This window comes from Biomphalaria glabrata, chromosome 1 (assembly GCF_947242115.1).
Source record: "Biomphalaria glabrata chromosome 1, xgBioGlab47.1, whole genome shotgun sequence".
In the NCBI taxonomy this organism is placed as follows: Eukaryota; Metazoa; Mollusca; class Gastropoda; family Planorbidae; genus Biomphalaria; species Biomphalaria glabrata.
In genome coordinates this window covers 85304710-85327394 of record NC_074711.1, presented here as the reverse complement: position 1 = coordinate 85327394, position 22685 = coordinate 85304710, and the positions used below count along the sequence as shown (strand labels likewise).

At 38.4% G+C, this 22685-nt stretch overlaps 1 protein-coding gene across 6 annotated transcripts in view; it reads left to right on the top strand.

The window, feature by feature from the left end:
* The first annotated feature begins 5490 nt into the window (after nt 1-5490).
* The window catches only part of LOC106052215 (uncharacterized), a 40640-nt gene continuing 23445 nt past the window's right edge, over nt 5491-22685 (top strand). For 5 of the 6 annotated variants that reach the window (XM_056018285.1, XM_056018282.1, XM_056018284.1 and 2 more), the window contains exons 1-4: nt 5491-6013; nt 19552-20178; nt 21283-21418; nt 22374-22476. In XM_056018285.1, the coding sequence (XP_055874260.1) occupies nt 19694-20178; nt 21283-21418; nt 22374-22476 (724 nt within the window). In that variant the 5' untranslated portion in view covers nt 5491-6013; nt 19552-19693. Of the gene's footprint in view, nt 6014-11825; nt 12244-19551; nt 20179-21282; nt 21419-22373; nt 22477-22685 lie in introns of those variants that run through there. The other variant, XM_056018281.1, reaches the window with a different exon arrangement.

The following is a 22685-nucleotide window of genomic DNA, read 5'->3' as shown; positions in this document are numbered from 1 at the left end:
GTAGGTGAGGCTTGCGCCTGGGATTTAAAATTAAATAATAATAAAAAAAAAAAAAAGAGATGCGCGTACCTCCGAGGGTTGTGAGAGTCATGAGGCAGTAAGTCCTCCCAATCAAAGTCTGGTTGTAAGCGCATTGAAGGTCGCTAATACCCCCAATCACAATCATCCCTGATATTCCACTAATACTGATGGCGAAAACTCCACTCACTCTGATCCCTAAAAACTCCACTCACTCTGATCCCTAAAAACTCCTCTCGCTCTGATCCCTAAAAACTCCACTCACTCTGATCCCTAAAAACTCCTCTCGCTCTGATCCCTAAAAACTCCACTCACTCTGATCCCTAAAAACTCCACTCACTCTGATCCCTAAAAACTCCTCTCACTCTGATCCCTAAAAACTCCACTCACTCTGATCCCTAAAAACTCCACTCACTCTGATCCCTAAAAACTCCACTCACTCTGATCCCTAAAAACTCCACTCACTCTGATCCCTAAAAACTCCACTCGCTCTGATCCCTAAAAACTCCACTCGCTCTGATCCCTAAAAACTCCACTCGCTCTGATCCCTAAAAACTCCTCTCACTCTGATCCCTAAAAACTCCACTCACTCTGATCCCTAAAAACTCCTCTCACTCTGATCCCTAAAAACTCCACTCACTCTGATCCCTAAAAACTCCACTCACTCTGATCCCTAAAAACTCCACTCGCTCTGATCCCTAAAAACTCCACTCGCTCTGATCCCTAAAAACTCCACTCGCTCTGATCCCTAAAAACTCCTCTCACTCTGATCCCTAAAAACTCCACTCACTCTGATCCCTAAAAACTCCTCTCACTCTGATCCCTAAAAACTCCACTCACTCTGATCCCTAAAAACTCCACTCGCTCTGATCCCTAAAAACTCCTCTCACTCTGATCCCTAAAAACTCCACTCACTCTGATCCCTAAAAACTCCACTCACTCTGATCCCTAAAAACTCCTCTCACTCTGATCCCTAAAAACTCCACTCGCTCTGATCCCTAAAAACTCCACTCGCTCTGATCCCAAAAACTCCACTCGCTCTGATCCCTAAAAACTCCACTCACTCTTGTAGTAGATGACTAGGACAGTCGTACATCCAGGGCCGGCCTTAATCATTGAGGGGTCCTATGCGAACGGACTGCACGGGGGCACTGTCTGGGTAGGGACAATGATAATAAGTGAAAATTAAGATTCTGTAATAGAAAATAAATTCGCCTTTGCATTTTATTCATTCTTTACTAAGTACAAAATCATGATCAAACTAACTTTACAAACCAAGCGTTTAGCGAAGTCATACAGTATATCATAATAATTGTTTCCTACGTAGACCACGCTCAATAGCAAGAATTACCAAATGTTTCAACTATATTTGAAAATTGTTGCCCTCAAGTAAATTTTCATTAATTTGATGCGCGAGAAGTCTCTTTCATCAGATGTCATAGTTACGGGTATAATGCCGTTTTTTTTTTTTTTAGTGCGATTAGGATTGGCGTTTTCCATATTGAATGACACCCAGAATAATAATTGTTCTATATTTCAGAAGTTTTATATGAGTTTTTAAAAGATTTGTATAATTTCAGATTTCCAGGAGCTCTTGGTAAATCAGAAGGCAGCGGGAGATCTGTTATAGGTTATAAAGTTTAATTTAATAAATTACACCTATAATTTGCGCCTATAAATGTGCGGGGCCCACTGTGGTCGCATGGGTTGCAGTGGCCTAAGGCCGGCTCTGCGTACCTCATCCAAACATTTAAATAACAAAATCTTTAAACCTTCAGAAGGCGCGCCTTCCCTGGGCTGAGCAATCTTTTATAGAACAGTGCAGGATGAGCCACTGACACATTGGCGCATATTTGACTCGTCTCAAGCAAAACTTGGACTCACGCTGCCCCCAAACTTGGACTCACGCTGCCCCCAAACTTGGACTCACGCTGGCCCCAAAACTTGGACTCATGCTGGCCCCAAAATTGGACTCACGCTGCCTCCAAACTTGGACTCACGCTTCTCCCAAACTTGGACTCACGCTGCCCCCAAACTTGGACTCACGCTGACCCCAAACTTGAACTGCCCCCCACTGACGGCTGGAATAGGAACAAAGTGTCTCCTATTCTTTTTGACTGCCCCAGACTTGCTGCTGTTGTCTTGACAGCTCTGGAGAACCACAAGCTCTCGAAACGTATCGCGACATACATGCACTTCGCTTAGAAACAGGGCGGATTTGAACCTCTCAAGCATGACCGGCCTCGTGTAATTGAAGGCCTTAGGTGAAGCGATCATGGGGGCCCCAAATAAAAACGAAAATTAACACCAAAAAAAAAAATAAATTACGCACTTTATTAAAAACCTGCCTAATCTATACCTAAATAAACAAATAACTGAAATTCTCATAGCGTTTAACTGGCGTTCCATGTGCTTCTTAAACATATTCATGCAAATGTCATACACCTGTTTTAAAAATCATTTTTGTCTTGCCTTCTAACAAGGGTAGTCTAACGTAGGTCTATGTACATAGAGATAAACTTTGGATACATGGATCTTGGCTAGTAGACATAGAGCCATAGAACTTGTTATGTCTGAGATTAGATGCACGTTTCGCGATTTTATTTCTCTAAAAATGCCTTTCTAATCTTGTAAGAGACCCCAACCAATAGGAGAACCTAGGAGGCTGCCTAGTTTGCCTATTCCTAAAGCCGGCCCTGTATCAAACCCCCCCCCCCTCAATCAAGTGGAGTGTGATAAGTGTGATGCAAAGAGGTTTGAGCTTAAAAAAAAAATCTTTTTAATTTTCATTTCTAACATTTTGCAGACGTGACGTGCTGTTATTTCACAGGGACACAACATGTAATAAAATAACAACAAAAAAAACAACTTGTTCTATAAATAGCCCCTTCAGTCTGTCAGACGCAACTGCACCTCATTAATTATTTTAAAAATGAAAGGATGCGCCCGATATAAAGACTCCAACCTTTATCGTTATATAGAGACTTTTTTTTCAGTGTTGTATTGCTCTCTTTACCGTATAAATATCAAACAATCATTTCACTTAGAGACAATAGTACTGGTGGACATACCGGCCCACCCCCACTCCCTCCATCTATCAGTGAAAAAAAAATTATTAAAAAAAAAATTAAATCTATCCACTTCTTACGTGTTTTAACTCTATCTCTCCGTAATTATGTTCCATGTTCAGAAGGAAGTATTCATTTTTCTTATTTGTATTTCACTAGCATGTTAGGGTTAAACTTCAATAATGGTTCTCTTTTAATCTGAAAATGTTATAATTGGAATAGATGATTGCATGCCCCTTTTTATATAAAACGAATTAAAGTTGACAAACCCCCAAAAAGAAGTTAACTAATGGGGTCAAATCAACGATGACATCGTTGATCCGGAGAGAACGAGTTAACAAAAGCTGAAGTCGGGATATGCCACACTTGGACATGCAAATCTACTAGCAGTGAACCGGATGTGGCCCACAGACCCTGCTCTTGTGTTCGATGTTGAGAAAAAAAGGGGAGAATAGCCACACCTCATCGTAAGCCTACATTAGTTAATTTCCCTTTGATTTTCAGGACAAGACAAGCAAGTATGACAATGTCAGTACGTTTTTGTGACAGTTAAAAATGTAGGTCAGATGTGCAACCGTCATCCCTGAAATACACACCCCTTTTTTTTTTATATAACAAACTCAGTCCTGTAATTAAAATGAAAAGCTAGTGCCGACATATTGGGCAATACAAGTGGCAAGTCCACGCAATATCCTTCTGCTTGTTGTGATTGACAGCCCAGCGTGATATCCTTGTTGTCCTTTTTGCCATAGTCCCAAACTTATGCGGTTAATAGAAACTCAACAATAAGCCATTCATTTGCACAGTGCCGGCGCTTCATGTGGTGGGGGGGGGGGCTAGATCTTTAGAAAATACTTCGGCTGGTCTTTGAAATCCGGAACAACGTGCGTAGAAGAGTCTTAGTAATATCTACACGCTCCTCCTTCGGTCGGGTGGGGGTGACAGCAGGAAGGTCATGAACCCTTGACCATCAAGACGACCCGATCGACAGTCCAGACCGCACGACCAGGCAGCCATATCCAATTAAATATTGAAACCCCGCTTTAAAGTCATTGGTTTTCCTGGCTTATAAGATTTTTGAATATCGGGGTTTTTAGTAGGCCTTACGATCCTGATATTCCTTGGGGAAAGTAAAGGCGGTTTGGTCGTTGTGCTGATGACATGACACCCTCGTTAACCTTCGGCCCATAGAAACAGATGACCTTTACATCGTCTGCATCGTAGATCGCAAGGGATACTTTAATTGTTTTTTTAAACTTTACTTTGCCCCTGCTTTAATCATGCGTGACGCCATTAAGGCTCTTCTAACGTCATTTGTGACGTCACGCTGTTCAAGATAAAGAGTGCATGCAAACGTTGGGAGCATCCATTTATGAAGTCCTTAAAAACGTTGCAAGCAAGCTTAATTTCATTTTCTAATCCAGTTTGTTCACTTTTAAAAAATTGTTCTGTTCAAAAGCAGTGATTCCCCGATCATCGCGAAAGACGCATACCAGAACCACCCGCGTTAATTAAGCGAAATACGATTGGTAGAAACAAGTTAGAAGTAGGATGGCTCCCTGGTCTGGTGATACGTTCACTGGTCTGTCTTCGAATGGTCCTGATGGTCCCGGGTTCATATCTGCAGTCATCCCCCGTCGTCCTGCAGCAGGTTTGGGCTAGGATGAAAATTATCTTTAAATCTAAGGGACCATCTGAGAAATGCAAAACAAAGAAAAGGTATAGGCTACTTATTTCAATATGTATGGAATATAAGCTATACTAATAAGGCTTTATGGATGGCTGCCTGGTTGTGCGGTTTGCGCTCTGGACTGTCGTTCGGATTTATCGATGGTCGAGGGTTCAAATCCTGCCCGCTCCCGTCCCCCGCCGTCCTGCAGGAGGTTTAGACTATGAAGTAAGCTATCTTCAACTCTGAAGGAACATCCGAAACATGTCAAACAAACAACATTTTATAAGCTCTTCCCGCGCTTTTACTCTAAATGAAACGAGTCACTGTACTGTACATAAGTAGAGTTGAAATTTTATGTAATGCCGTGAGCCACTATACTAGTGAAAGTCTTTATTTAATTTTAAAAAAAATATGTTTTCTAAGTAGTCACTGTTTGACTCATACCACTCTTCTTTCTCTAGCTTTTCTTGAAGACGTCATAAATGTATGCTGCCTAAGTGTCACTCGCTCGTAGCAGACGACTTGTTTCTTTTTGTATCCAACCACGAAGGCCTGTAGAGTGGCGGGCAGATATTAGCCTAACAAGCAGTCGTAAGGCTTTACCTCTCTCCCCCCCCCCCCTGACATTTTTTCACGAACGGGGGAAAAAAGGGTCGACTAAAAGTTGTGTATGGGGAAGTGGGGGGGGGGGGGACAGACTTTTCTCTTGTGTTTTTTTTTTTTTTCTAAACGTGTTTTGCTAGTGAATGAGCGCAGCACACCAGACTAACACACAATCTAATTGATAAGAATCAGGCTTGCCCATTGATCAACACACAGGGATACGTGTATATCGGTTTAGAACTAGTCTAAGCAGTAGGTCTATAGTAAGAAAATCTAAATCTAGATATAATTAAACCAAAACATGGATCCACGTATGGAGGAAACAAAATCTAGATATTCAGATCTAATCTAGATCTAACTGTAGTGAAGGCCTATTACTTTTGGGTCTAAATGGTGGCCTAGTCATAAGCTTGTTATGTAAATAGATAAACGCCAGTCCAAGCTGTGAAGAAGTTGATTTGACAAAGTTTAGCTCTATATTCACTTTCATGTGTAGTCAGGAAGTTGTTTGTTATCGCAGTGTGAGTTTTAATAGATCTACACATATTTGGGTACCGCTCATCGTGTTTCCACAATCGTATAGGCACGACTTCGCGTGGACGGAAGATAACACTAAGGGATATCCACACATGACGTCTTCCGTCGACTGAAGGTGAGTGACATCGTTTTATTATTTCCTCGTTAAGACAATTAAATTTGTTTTGATTTTATTGAATAGCCTTTGTGGGCGACCTTTCGTCTGCCCTAGAGAATAATCTTTTATTTTTAGTGTGTATGTATGCTGTCAGTGGCGTGCTATGGTGTTAGATGTAGGCGCCCTCCCCCCCCCCTTTTTTTTTAAAAGTGTACATTATTCATAAGAACAGCCACCATAATAAAGTTGTAATAATCTGTAGCGACAGAAATATATTTCATGTAACGTTTCCATAACCATTCTGATGTACCCCGCGCTCTGGCGTCTCCCTTCTTGAGTCACAGGATGGAGGGTGGATTTTATCTTCTAAGTACTGTACTAAATTTTGTTTATTCTATAAAACAGTTTGTGGCACTTTAAAAAAACACATTTTGTTCTCTACATTACATCTTTGTGTCGAAAGAGCTGATGCCTAAAGAATAATAAACTACATGCTTAAGACATCAGGACTAATCATTATACTCTATAAATTGATATATATATATATATATATATATATATATATATATATATATATATATATATATATATATATCATAAAGGTTGATACGTATACTTTCTATAAGATAAGTACAGGAAGCTATTTCTCCATTATATTATATATCTATAGCAAGATAAACAAATTTACGTCAATGACCCTCAATTTTCTTTTTATGTCACATTGGCCTTCAGAAGCAATATATATACTTATCCCCAATGACCATTTTTATAGAGACCACAATGAACTGGGTTTCTCTGTAATGAAGATCCACCCTGGCAGCGCCAGACAATGAATATCATCTCATTTATTTTACATCGGCTTCGAATCCTGGTGAGGACTGGGATTTTAACGTTGGGATCTTTGGGCGCCTCTGAGTCCACACAGCTCTAATGGGTACCTGACATTAGATGTGAAAAACGTAAAGGTGGTTGATCATTGTGCTGGCCACATGACATCATCGTTTACCATGGACCATATAAAAAGATGACCTTTACATTATCTGACCTGTAGATAACGAGGTCTGAATGGGGAACTTTACATTTTTTTAAATAATTAAATAATAATAATAATAATCTTTATTATCCTTAATAAAATTTGTTTATACAATTGTGAGTTACACATAACAATACATTTGTGTAGACCACACACAGAAAATACTTCCTTAATACTTCACAATACTTAAATTTACAGGAATACTGTGGACAATCAATGCTTCCCAACCCGGTATTGATTATTGGTTTTTTAATCGATTGCGGCTCAAAATTTGTATATATATGTACATTTTACTGTTCACCCCAACTTACATTACTTTGGTCTACTTTCGGTTTCTGTCTATGCAAACACACTTGAAGTAAGGGCCTATTGGAATATAGAGACATCTATGTACTGATTGCATACGCACAGCTGATGCAGTCATTCAATAACTTAAGTTACTAAAACGATAAGATAACACCAAAACCTCTGCTCAATTCTGGTTTGGAATCCGATTCGCGATGATGACCCTGGTTCCAGTCCAACCAGTTTAAAATTAGAATTGGGTTTGGTTTGGGGGGGGGGGGTCAAAAAGATGAATAACAACCTATCACAATTTTGAACTGACATTTCTGACAGAAATTATGCATTAATCTTCGGACCCGAATACAAGCCTTATTAGGCTTATGCATATTCCAGTGCATCAATGTAAGCCAACTACAGAATACACACTCTCAAGACTAAAGCTTTTAGTACACGACGAGAAAAAAATAGTTGACTAGCGATGTGTTTTAAAGGGCAGGCCTAAATGGATTTTTCCCCAACTTTATAGAGCTGAAGAATTATATTTTCTAAGCTCTTCAGTTTTGAACTCATATATTTTGTAAATGTAGAAAGCATTAAACATAAATGGTATACTAACCAGGGCCTGCCTTAGGTAATTGGAGGCCCTAGGCGAAGTGAATCCTTATTGCTAATTGAAGATATAACTAGAGCTTCCAAATGGAAGCCGATATGCTGACTCTCCTAGTGATCACTTGAATCTGCATCATCCGGGATCTTATTCATTAACCGATTCGTTGACCACTTCTTCTAAAGCCATCTTCTTTTTTGTTTGCCCTTTGATTCACCAGACTCGAAATAAAGTATCGTCATTTTTACCTAAAGGTCTTCTACTATTGCTGGTCTAACAAGTAAATGTAAGCTTTCGTTAATAAACATTGAGTAAGGGTAAAAACTTTAGAGCTATTCTAGCAGACATAGAGCACCTTGCCTAGGTCTGAACAGACCACAAAACACTTTGTTAGACGGACCATTTGGTATTATGAATGACTACAAGAACCGAATGGCTGCCTGGTCGTGCGGTTTGCGCGCTGGACTGTCGTTCGGATTTATCGATGGTCGAGGGTTCAAATCCTGCCCGCTCCCATCCCCCGTCGTCCTGCGGGAGGTTTGGACTAGGAAGTAAACTATCTTCAACTCTGAAGGAACATCCGAAACATGTAAAACAAACAAACAACAAAACATTTTAATAGACTAAACTGGTGATGCTGAACCAACGACCATCGGGTCCTATCCCGAGCATGTCGATATGCTACCTCACCCCCCCCCCTTTTTTAAAACTATTGTCCACAGTGCAATTTAAAGAAGATTCAGATGTCCTGAAGGTCCGAGAACGTCCGGTTCCCTATTATGAACTTCTTGACCAAGGAATGGCTTTTATCCATGGCCAGGATCAGGCATCGGCTCTTCACCAATCCCTCTGTCCGGAGTCCCACCTTATCCGAAGTGATCATGTATTCACACCACACTCGGTGTGTCGCTAGTCACGGCCTCCTTGAGCCAAGCACGAGTTCCTTCTCCCGTGCGAGGCCGGAGGCCGAGCGCGTGGGGGCCCTTCGTATGCCTATAATGTCCCACCGAACCCGTGCGAGGGTCCATCACAGCGCGTATGGCCCCCGTTAGGGAACGAATCGGTGGGGGGTTGGACTGACTAGCGGGCCTCTGTGACATCCCTACCACGTGCAATATACAATCTCTCAACCGTGTCTGTGGTAGCCCACTGAGAGCTATGTGTGCTACCGTACTTGGCCTATCCGACTCCCTTGAGGACGTTTCCTCCGGAGGGCCACGAAGAGGCGACGGGAGCTGGAATTCCTCCGGTTGTAAAGAAGAAGAAATCTTGCTTCAATAGGGCTCACACCATTTGTGTTTACTTTGAAGACCCATGTAGTGTTGGGACGTGTTAAGGCCACGCCAGGGCGCCACTGGACTAAACGTACCACAAGCCCTGAACAATCTCCATGTGTTAAATACACGTTTTTACCTTCCTTTTAGTAACTGTAAAACCAACCTGTGTCCATCTGAGGCAGCGGTTCTCAACCTTTTAAGTTCGGCGACCCCTTTTAACAATCCCCCACCCAGAGACACACATACATACAGCAATAGTAGAGTAGGCAATAACAATCCATATTTTCGATGGTCTTAGGGCGACTCCTGGCAAATGGTCAATCGACCTCCAAAGGGGTCGCGACCCACAGGTTAAGAACCCCTGATCTAAGGGGATTCCTTTACACGTTTTCCGATGTCCGGATAAAGCTGAAATTTTGCACAATCATTTGCACAATCATTCATTGTCTAAGTCCTAAGACAAAAGATAAATCAATTTAAAAAAACGATTAGGTAATTAATTAATTTTCTTATATATATTTCTTATGTATATATATACAGGAGAAGTGAATCTCGCAGTATTTAGATATATTCCAGTGATTTGTGGTTCTTTTCTTATTTAAGCTTTGTGTTTTTTAAAGTATTTTCTATGTTCTGCTTGTTTGTTGTTGTTTTTTTTAACAATACTGTACTTTTTATCCTATCCCCTTCTTATATAATCACAACCTGAAGCAACATAACAACTCAAACGACACAGGGAGATATCGCAAACTCTACTAGGCATGTTTTCAGGCCATGTCGTACCCGTAATCTCTTAAAGATCACTCTCCCTTTACATAACAAGGGCTAAATTCTATACAGTTAAATCATTAAAATCAAGGTCTATTCACAGTTAAAATAGTAAAGGTAGTAAAAATGTAATAATTTGGTAAAAATCTTATGTAAATAGTATATGTTCACAATTCAAAAATCAGATCTTCGTAGACAGCCCCACCTCCCCGGACAAAGCCCGGTACCTTTCCAGGATCGACATTGTCGAATAGTGTTTTTAAGGTGTGTAAAAGCAGACACAAAGAAAGATAATAAAATCTCAAGATATATGCCCAGACACATCTAGATGGTAGTTTAAGTGTAAATGATACAGCACAACGTTATAACATTTCTTATCTTATATAATACAGACGTTACTTCAAAAAAGAAGATGATTACGTCCTACGCGTCATGCATTTAGTCATGCATATTAACCAATGACTTAAATTCTGCCAAGTCACTGGTTTTCCTGGCTAGCTCAGGCAACCCATTCCATGCTCTAATAGCACTAGGGAAGAAGGAGTATTTGTACAAATTTGTCCTAGCATATGGGACAAGGAATGTGCCTTTATCTTTGTGTCTTTCATAGTATTTTATTAAATTTTGTTTTTGTATTTGAAGATTATGGTTCAGTGTTTCATGTATAATTGCTACTTTACTTTTGAGCCTTCTAAAGTATAACAAAAGAAACCTGATCATATAATGTTAATTCTGTTTATAATTTTAATTAAGTATTTTTGTAAAATGTGCAATAACAATTGAATAAATGTAATTAACAGTGGGATTTTACATTTGAGTAAAAATCAATAAAAGTAGGTAATCAGCTCACACTGTATCGGAAGCTTTCCATGCTGATCTTGGGTGATCACTTAACGCTACTGTACTTATTCCAGAAGAGGTAGAAAAGTCTTGTCAAAGACGACGAGTTGCATTGTTTGCTTTTATGTGAAAAATAACACCAAATTTAAAATAAAATTCTTTAAACGATGAAAACAAGACTATGGCTTGAATATATTTCTCGTTCATTGGTTAATTTGATGGGGGCCGCCTCTGAGTTTGTGTGATAACACAAACTCTCTTTGTAATCTTGTTTTATTTTTAAAGAACTCACTATCTCCGAGTAGCTCGAGACTACATTAGCATTTTAACTAGAATTTTCTCAATGCAATGATTCTCCTGGATTAAAAAAAAAAACTTGTTTCCTCTTTGTTTGTTTGTTTTTTTTCTAAATTTTACTTCTAAAATCAAGGAATATTCTAGGAAAATTTCGTCAGACCCAAAAAATTATTTGTCAATCCGTCTCTGTGAAGTGTGTCGATTTATTGAGTGTATACAATACTGCCTCTATACTTGAATAGGCTGAATTTAACCCGGATGTATAAATCTCAATGACGCCATCATCGGTAACGTTCTGAGATATATTTTTGGTAATCTCAAACTACTTGGGGGAAAAAAGCGAGTGATCAAAATTTATGGTCAGTGCCAAAGGGTAATTCTCGACAATCGAAGACAGAAAAAAAAATGATTGTTCAAAGATCACTGGAAAGACTTTTTCAATAATGAAGCATCACAAAAAATAGATAGAGGTGTGGAGGACGAGTGATAACGCTTGGCTTAACTACCTAGGGGTACCGGATCGAATCCTGGTGTTCGCCAGTGTTCTTATGCACGTGACACAAGACACGTGTTGTGAGACACAAGTCACCTCTTTGTATCAGGACACACACGACACAATTCTGTGTCGTGGCATACAAGACACTATTCAGTGTTATGACAAGACACCATTCTGTGTTACGACACAATACACCACTCCCGTGTCACACAAGAAACCATTATGCATGTGTACACTTAAGGGTGGAACATTTTGTATTTCTCACCTGTGTGTACCTGTGAGTTTAGCGTAGGGAAAGGGGCGGAGGGGTAGAAGAAGGGATGAGCAAGGCATTGAGCAAACAGAGATCGATATTCAACTCACCTGGATTCGATCGATTCACCTCGTGTTCAGTAAACGGGGGACGACCTGCACAAGAAACAAGACTCCTCGCCAGTAGCTGAAGACGATGTGTACCCTGGGGCTTTCAGTGGACCAGAATCAACTTCTCGTTATATTTACAAACTTTCAGAATTCCCCCATAGCTGGCTCAGATTGTTCGGACTTAAGTCAGCTCCCGAGTTTGGAAGATAAATATACCTGCTGAAGATTCACTGTTGACGTTTCACGAAGTATATAGGTCAACGTTGGGCTACCGTCTAAGTAGTAAGTAATAATGTAAACAATTGCTTCATTCCTTATGCCAACCATTCTCTTAAGTGTAACTTTTTTTTTTTTTTTGCTGTGGATCGTTGTACATTAATTTATGATCTCTTTTTCTTTGTCATTTTACAAAGCTTATATCAACTCACTCTGTCTGTCTGTCTGGTAAAAAGTGTGTACACGTTATTTCTCTTACACCCATTCTCGGATAAAGTTGAAATTTCGCACAATTATTCCGTAGCATTGACAATCAATAAATAAAAGTAACCAATTAGTCAATTAATAACTGGTTTTAATTATTTAGTATTATACCAGCAAGGGAAAATAATCTTTTAGTATTCACAGATATGGCTGAGTTTAAGTCTTTTTACTAAGCATAAATCTACTCTGTCTGGTTCATCTTTTGAGCACGTTATTTCTCCCACACCCATTGTTGGGTCAAGCTGTAATTTTACACTACTATTGATTGTACATAACAAACATACATTGATTTAAAAAACAAGCAAACAAGTAGTCAATTAATTATTGGGAAATTATTTTTCTATATCGAAAAAAGGATATATATTCTATATTATTAAAAGATATAGTTGTAAATGTGGAGTTATTCCCTTTGTCTATTCATTTCCATATATCAAAGTATCTTTACGTGGCTCACGCTGTCAGGTCTTCTCTGTATCTGCTTGTGTTGATGTCTTTGCATATCCTGTATTTCATTTGTATCTGACATCTCATTAGAAGAAATTCATTTCTCAGTTATCTGCGCATATTTCTTTTCAAGTTAAACAAATATCTCTCTTTTACGCAGTTTGGAACAGTTGACTTAAAAGCATAGATCTATATCACGATCATCTTAAATACTAAAGAATTTGACGATGCGTTTTAAATGCAGCCATAAATAAAATATTTTTAATTGTATTACCTGGGGCCATTGCCTTGGGCATAAGCCAACTAGGCAACCTCGTAGGGCATCTGGCACAGGGCTCAAAACAATTTTTATAGAAAAGAAAGTGAAACTTGAATATTGTTTTATATTTCGTTACGTTTTAAATAAATTTAGTAGTTTTATTTTTTCGCTGTTTATTTAATTTTTTTCTACTTCATTTGTGGAACCAAATTCAATTTGCCTAGGGCCTCCAAATATGTAAGGCCGGCCCTGCTGAACAAAAAAATTGGCTTATCTGGCTTAGAGAGTTAAACAATTAAGGTTCAACTTTCGAAAGAGGTGGGGAGATGCAGTCTTCATAGAAAATACATTGATCTGGCAAACATAATGTTTAGTTACTTTATGCCTGCTGAACAAAAAAATTGGCTTATCTGGCTTAGAGAGTTAAACAATTAAGGTTCAACTTTCGAAAGAGGTGGGGAGATGCAGTCTTCATAGAAAATACATTGATCTGGCAAACATAATGTTTAGTTACTTTAGGCCTACGTAAACTTATTTGACTAGTTTTATAGCTAATTTTAGAGACATTTTTATCATGTGAGTGTGAGTATTCTTTAAAGAAATTCATTAGTTAAAGTATATTAAGCACCGAAAGGTATCCTTTTCCTTAAATCCCCCAACCCAACCTTATGGGAAATACACAACCCAAGATTGTTCAAGAAAACTTTTCTACAGATATATTGAAATCACCATGGAATATGTCAATATTTTGTTTTATAAGTTAATTAAAATGTTTATAGAATGATTATTTTCCTATTGAGTTGTAAAAATGTTTCCATTTAACAATACTTATGTAATATCTATATCATTATACCTGGTTGAAATCTTTAGAAGGGTTCTCCAACATAATCTTCAAACAAATACAAACACTAAACGATGTAAACTGCTATTTAGAAGAAAAAAAAGGGGGGGGTGGATTTTATACTATTGAAGTATTCTTTAAAATCATTAACAGATAAATGGGTGAGTAGGCTTTTTTAAAAACATTTACATCATCTATAGTTTTATTGTATCCTTTTCTTGTCTAACTTTAAACCCTACCAGTTTGAGAACACTTATATCGACACTGTCGCTGTGTTATTTGTGAACAACTTTTTCATTCACTATAATAATATACTTAATTTTTATTTACATGAAAAACAATTTTCAAAATGTGGTGAATCGTTTAGTGTAGGAATACTATTGAATGAGACTTGACGTTTTTAATTTGATCCAATGGCCAGACAATAACAGTCTTTGTTGTTAGCGTTATGTTTATGAGATTGAAGAGTGTCAATGTTCAATAGCATAGTACAAGAAGAACGTATTGTTTTTATCAAGCCAATGAGTCAGTGTCCACTTGTTAGTAGTTTTTTGTTTTGTTTTTTTGTTTTTTACTTTCTATTGGACCAATTTAATCTGATAAATAATTTGATTGAAATCTATCTATCTATCTATCTATCTATCTATCTATCTATCTATCTATCTATCTATCTATCTATCTATCTGTCTGTCTGTCTATCTATCTATCTATCTATCTGTCTGTCTGTCTGTCTGTCTGTCTGTCTATCTATCTATCTATCTATCTCTGTCTATCTCGACTCTATCTATTTATCTATCTATCTGTCTATCTATCTATCTCTGTCTATCTCTCTATTTATCTGTCTGTGTAATGATCTATCTATCTATAAATAAATAAATGATGATGATGATGATAAATAAATAAATGATATTAACTGTACACACATTTCTTACTTTTTTAAAGCCTTGTCTTTGAAAAAACATTCCGATTCTGGTAAATGGTAATTTTAATACATAGGTAAATTTTATCAGACGTTCGCTTTATATGATAGACATAACCATTTAGAGGACTATTTTAGTTTTGATACGCGGGCTGCATCTCAGAGCCTGCGGTTTCATTACAGGCTTACGCTAGGGGTCAGCAAGGCGTATCCCCCCCCCCCCCCAAAAAAAAAAAAAAAGGATAGTGCCAATACAGTTTGGGATCAGCAGGTTCGCAGGCTCTACCAGGGTGTAGCACAGAGTGCCGCAAACTACCTGAATGTCGCCGGCTCCTGGTTAACTCCCGAAGCCTTTTCCATGATTGGGTACAGCTGCAAGGCAGCAGAGGTTTGAATTAAGAGTTTCCCATCTCCTAGGTGGGTAGCCAACCATGGCTAACTAGCCCCTCCAGCCCGAAGCTTACTGGTTTAAGCTCCCGTTTCTCGACTTCGACGCTTCTGTTACTGAAAACAATCCTGCCGGACTCAATATCTGAGCCACACGTGAAGGCCTGGTTGTCAGGGGCTTTTTGAAACGCATGATATTAAGAAGCATTTAATTGGTATCGGAGTGTTTTTATCCATTACCACTTCCGGCAATGGCAACTTCGCGGAACCACACTATATAAGATCCCAATCAGCATTCTCTTTTCAGGTATTATTCTTCTTTGTAATATTTTTGGGGATCTGATAGTGGTCGGCGTATCAGAGGTGTCCCCCCCCCTTGACCAACTTTAGGCGCTAAGTTGCTTTAACTAACATAAAAAAAGAACACCTGGCAGCAGGCGGCTTCAGAACGAGACAGCTTGAGAGTTCTACAAAGACCACAGGATACACATTCGAGACCAAAAGACCAGAGGGCTGCCGAAGACAGACGTACACGAATAGAGAACCTCAATCGACCACAGGCGGACAACGCTGGATGTGGCAAAATATCTTATCTTATATGATACAGACGTTACTTCAAAAAAGAAGATGATTACGCCCTACGCGTAATGCAATATGTAGGTCACAGCTGGGGCTGCGTAGCCATGTGAAATACTGCTTTTCTCATTAATCTTCGGACTCGTAGACAAGCTTTATTATAATATTTAACGCTAAGAAAAAAAAGTCTGTATTCTCTTTGTAAACAACTTTCTCAAGACAGACATACTTTGACAACCTGCGTTGCTTGAATATATTAACTTTTAAAAAAAAACATTTAATGCATAAAATGTCCATGTTATAACAAATAACGTCACTCCTGAGTTAAAACAGTGTTTTGGCTTCTTTCATTCTATTTATAAAGCTTATATTAAACTCACTCCGTCTGTCCGTCTGTCTGTCTGGTTAAAATCTTTTACACGTTTTTTTCTCCCACTTCCTATTCAGACCTCGTTATCTACAGGGCAGATAATGTAAAGGTTATCTTTTTTTTATATGGTCCACGGTTAACGATGATGTCATGTGGCCAGCACAATGATCAACCGCCTTTACGTTTCCCCATCTAATGTCAGGTACCCATTAGAGCTGGGTGGAATCAGATGTGCCCAAAGATCCCGATATAAAAACCCCCAGTCTTCACCAGGATTCGAACCCGATATAAAATAAATGAACTAATATTCATTCTCCCTTTATCTGTACCCATTAAAGCTGGGTGGACTCAGAGGCGCCCTAAAAATACTTTAATTAAAAAATACTAGTCTTCACCAGCATTCAAACTCGTGACTCCCGGGGTCAGCTTTATCACTCACCAACCGCGCTTACACACACACACACACAAAATAAGTTTGAATTCCTACAGACGTTTAGATTTCTAAACTTGACCTATGGGACCCTTACATGCATTAGAATGTGTGACTCGCTTCGTTTGAATTCTAGTTTGTAAAGCTGTTCTGCTTATCTGTTTGAAAATTCCCAAGAGATTCCTCCAAACAGTAAAGTAAAACTTCCCGTTTTTACGTAGTACTGATATAGTTCGTAAATATGTCATTCATGTCTCCTATAATGTGTTTAATTTTTCCTGAAATATATCGTTCATGCTTTTTAATATGTGTGGTTTATGTTGTCTTCATTCTACAGTGCTGAGAGGTGCAACAAGTTATAAAAAGATTTATTAATGATTTATAAATTAATTATTAAAATTCTTCGCTACATTTTTAGTATTATTTTTTTTTCTAAAATGTTAGAGCCACGAAAGCTAAGTATGTCTCTTCCCCCACGCCCCTCCCAGGATTATGTGCTTGAAAAACATGTTGTTACTTAACTCTGCTGTGCGGTGAACCGTTTGTTCAATAAAGTTCCCCTTTCAGACCTTGTGGTCTATAGGGCAGATGATGTAAAAGTCATCTGTTTCTGTGGCCCACGGTTTACGATGGTGCCATGTGGCCAGCACAACATCCAATCGGCTTTACTTTTCCCAACTAACGTCAGGTGCCCATTAGAGCTGGGTGGACTCAGAGGAGCCCAAATATCCCGAAATTAAAAATCCCAGTCTTCCCCAGGATTCGAACCCGGGAAGCCAAGCGCTTTTCCGCTCAGCCACCTCGCCTCGGGTATGGTAAGCAGTCAGAGCTGGACTTAGGCCGATTTGACATATTGTTGCAAATTGGGCCCCGTGCTTGGCAGGGCCCCGCAATTTACTATTAGTATATCACAATACGTCATGGCTCTTATCAAAGGTCTTTAAAGATATAGGACTTAAAGGGTTAACATATTTAGTGTATGATACGAATGACGCAACTTTTTATTTACCCACTGACTCCTATTGCGTTTGAGCTGCTTCCCACGCATTTTGTATAATAAATGATGATACAATGATTTAATTAATAGCAATAGTTGTTATTGTAACAAAAAACAAATTAGAAGAGGAGGCCTCGCAATTCGTAAGGTCGGCCCTGCAAGCAGTGGCGGAGTTTTGTCCCTCTGCTGCTTCAATACCTACTCCTCACCTACAGAGCAGCCACCCTGACCCCGTACATCCCTCTGATCCACTTATCCCCCGTTCCCTTTGTCATTAGTATACTCCGCGTTTTTACTAGTGGAAACAAGCGACACAGCGTGGGTCATTGTAACATACATTTGAACCGGAAGTATTTACTTCTCAACTGGGCCGAACTTTTTAAAGCCAAGGGGAAAACAAAAACACACAAATAAAGTACAAACTGCTTTGCTCTTGCAATTTAATTTTTACTTTATTGTCATTGTGTTTAAACCCGTGTTGCTGCACGCAACAGAGGCTCTCCAATCCTGTTGGTCGAAGGAAATCTGCAGTAGTTTCATCAGTGGCGTAGCTAGGGTGTATGTGTGTGTGTGTGTGTCCAAATTTTAAAATTCCCTCGGGCCACCACTTGAGGGGGGGGGGCCCTAATGAGTGTCCGAAATTTGTTTTTCCATTAATTAAATATTAATAAATCTCATGTCATGTCGAATGTCAAACTAAACAGGTCAGCCCCCCTCGACTCCCAAATCCTTAGCTACGCCACTGAGTTTCATGACAAGAAACGGTTCATTCAATTCATTCATTCAACTTTGGGCCACTTTTTTTTTTACTTGTGAATCTTGTAGACTAATTATGACCATGGAACTTTCTCTCAAATGTCTAAACAATACACAACAATTCCACTTTGAGTAATAATAATTTCTGCTGTTCTTATTATTTGCCTAAAAAAAATAAATATACATGTATGATATAACGTCCCTCTATGGTAGTCCGGTGATGCTAAATTTAAAATTATGTCACAAACATTGAGAATTGAATGTAGAAAAGAATACGCTTTGTCTGTGTATTGAAAAATCTACGGACTGGATGTGTTTAGAGAGAAGAGGTCGTTTGAAATATAAATAGATTCTGTATAGCCCGTCTTTCTGGCTTCTAAGAAATTCAATGAGCTATAGCCCGTGCTCTATAGTGCCTTCAACAACTATTGTCCTTACAAACAGTTGGCAAGAATGCTCGCTGGGTTATAACTCGAGTTATATTACTATAACATAAATAAACTCTTTTGTTCCTTTTGCCAATTCAATCGTAGAACAAAACATAATTTACTTTTGTACATTTCGCATGCAATGTAAATGAGAATCTGGGGTAAAAAACGTCTATTTTGTGGGATATCCTTCAAATTGTTTGCTCAAATTATGTATGCTTTTTTTTTTTTTTGTAACGCACAATTGTTAAACAAAATTTCCTCACGGATAATTAAGTTATTATTATTATTATCTACTTAAAAGATAGATTTTATAGAGGCTATGGTCTAATCTCATGTTTACTGACCACTGAAGGGAGGGGGTATGTGGACGAAGGTTTTCCGTGCTGCCTTCACTAAACATAACTCTGCTCTAGAGTCGGGTGTCGAACCTTGAGAAATGAGCCCCTTTGATAGGTAGCCAAGCCAAGCGTACTTAGCCTCTCGGCCACACATCCCACACCTAATATGAAATTTTTGTTGGGTATGAGTTTATTGACAAGACTCCTTTAGACCTTTAGAAGAGATTTTCCCTAAAGGATTCGGAATAAGGATAAATCTCTTGCCTATTTAATCCTTACACCCGCCAATTGGTTATAATCTAGCATGTTTTATGTTCTAAATATTATTATCTTAATTCGTATTTTGTTAATTACTCTTTCAGAAGTAAACCTGAGCTGATATTAATCCCATAGTCCAGCATGAAATCACCTGATCACGCCTACAACTGTCTTCAAGCAAACTTAGTGCGTGGCGAAATACAGGACTGGCTAAGATAATTGATTCTGTGTTGTTGTACATCACTTATGGATAACATGACCTGGATGCTAACCACTTCGTTGGCCTGTATTTGCTTACACATAATGTCCAATGGCTTTCTTTCCGAAGGAACTTTCGTTTTCCCAGTAAGTCAAATCGATAGGTTAGCCAGCCGTGGACAAATACGGGAATCGCCTTCCTGCAACGACTTTGGATGTCGGCCCAGCTTCAATAGCACGTCATGCTTGAGCGAGAACGTCTGCTACGAATCTCTGATCTGCAATGGTCGAACTTCTTTACCACCTGTTGAATTTCCACTGAATGACTGGACACTGGTCAACACATCTGCTGCGTGTACTATGAAGAACGAGAGCCGATCTCTCCCCACAATTTTTACGAATTCTAAAAGGGAACTGGCCCTTGTTGGCAATGGCAGTGTAGTGGACCCTCGGCCATGTTACTTTCAGAGAAACAAAACTGTGGACCCTGTTTTCACTTTGGTTTTCTGGCTTGTAGCAGACTGTCGAAATTGGTAAGTACAATTTAATGTTCATTTGGAACATTGTTTCGTTTTCTCAATCGATGATTTTCATAAAATTGATTCAAATCCATAAACAAGCAAAATATAAGATCCTTTAAAAAAAAACAAATTTTATCTAAAGAAAATAAATTCGCACATAGATCAATATATAGTGGAAAATGTATTTCCCTTAGTCGATATTCTTATTTTTTTTATTGATTCGTGTTTTATTTTTTTTATGTACAATAAATAATTCTTGAAAGTTAAAACTTGATTTGAGAATGGGTGTGGGAGAAATAACCTGTCTTCGGGGAAGAAACTATGCAAATTATGGATTCTGAATTCACCGTCTACGTCTGACCTCAGTAGTGGATTTTTTTTTTTTTGGTCTCAAATGTGTATTTCGCGACCTTCTTAAGTGATCTTCAGCTATCCCGTTCCAAGGCCGCCTGCAACTAGGTGCTCTCATCTATGTCAGTTATTTGGCGTCTAAGCTGGTCTTTAAAGCGTTTCAGTGGAGCACCTCTGTTACGCCGACCACCTTTTAGCCTGATATAATTGTGTATTTTGTTCGTTGTAAAATGTTTTTCATGTTTCGGATGTACCTCCAGCGTTGAAGATTTATTTCCTAGTCCAAACTTCTCAGGACCAACGAGACGACCGAGCGACATCAATTAAGTTTTGGCTATGATACTTTTTAATCAGCAGTAAACAAACTTTTGCCCTGTTTTTCATATTGTCCCAATCTTTATTAGCCTGCAGCAGTGGCGTAGCTATGGTTGGGGGGGGGGGAGTCTCCTAAATGAGTGTTCGAAATTTTTCTTTTACATTATATATTAAATACTACGCCATTTTTATATGCCGTGATGTCGAATGTCAAAATGCAGGGCCTCCTTAAAGAGGTCAAGCCCTCCCCCCCCCCCAGATCCCCAAATGATGGCCTCCTTCAGTCGCGAGGAAGCGACTATGGATCATCTCTTGGAAATGAGATGAGTGCCTGGGCATTAGCTGTGGTCGTAACGCTTTCTCATATAGATCTACTTGAGATTAACCCATTTTTTTAAAACTTAGACTAATAAGTTGTCCTGTAGGCCTATTATTCACATTTCATTTCAGTTCCATAATTGAAATGACTTCTACTAATGGTCAGCCTATTCATGTGCGAGTGGTCAATACAACTTTACTCTGCTTGGGCCAGACATGTCAAAGTTTTACAGCTTATGGAGGAAGTTTGGTCATGGTGTCACTTCAGGTAATTTATTCTGTTGTCACTCCATACTAGACTTATCTCACTTCAGGCTATGGTTTGCATTACCTGAATTGCAGGGCACAGTCCTGTGTTGTAACACAGAACAAACAAAAACTGCAGAGGTGTTGACTTGTGCTAAACATAGATCTATGTAGGTTACATATTTTCATTTGGGTTTGGTATACAATGATGAAAAATTAATATTTAAACATTTTTTCTACAATTAACATGTTAATAAATAGAAATATAATATATTTTTTTTAAAAGAAATGATATTGAAATTTGTATGTTTTTAAAAACAAAAAATAATATTTAAATATATGGCACCCCGTTATTGTGATTTGATTGTCATCGTAATGGTCCCAGTTTCTAACCCTGACATCCTGCAGGAGGTTTAGGCTGTAATGTAATAATCTTCATTTCTGAAGAAACCTCTGAAATATGCAAGTGTAATCACTATTTCAAAAATCCTTATTGCAATATGATAAGACAAAGTCTGTCAAAAAGTGTTAGAACTGAAATCCCCCCCTTGGCACACAATGACTTTATCTGCATAAGATGTGATAAAATAGGCAATGCTTGTCTAGGTCTTCTTAGTGACATGAAATACTGCAATCTTCCTAGATCTACAGAATATCTTATCTTATGCACATCTAGGTCTTTGTAATGACATGAAATACTGCAATCTTCCTTGATCTACAGAATATCTTATCTCATGCACATCTAGGTCTTCATAATGACATGAAATACTGCAATCTTCCTTGATCTACAGAATATCTTATCTTATGCACATCTAGGTCTTCGTAATGACATGAAATACTGCAATCTTCCTTGATCTACAGAATATCTTATCTCATGCACATCTAGGTCCTTGTAGTGATATTAAATACTGCAATCTTCCTTAATCTAAGGATTTGAAGACATGGCCTAATTATTTTTATTAACATTTTCTGAACAGATGATTTATAACAAAATTAGGATTTTTACAAATAGTACAGAAATCAAGGTCAACTCTAATGGAAGTTTTCAATTTGAAGATGTCTTTGTTGGAAGCAGAGATGGTAAATGTTTACAGTTTTTATAGATTTGATTGCAAAGTGAATTAGATTGAGCATGTACAAGATGGTAAATTTTGTTTTTTCTATTGCTATTATGCTTTTAAATTTTTTTGTGATGTTTAGTTAATTCAACCATAAAATAGTTTTTGAGTTTAAAAAATCATTTGGTATGTTAACATTATCAGCAATAAATTTATTTCACTAAACTTTTT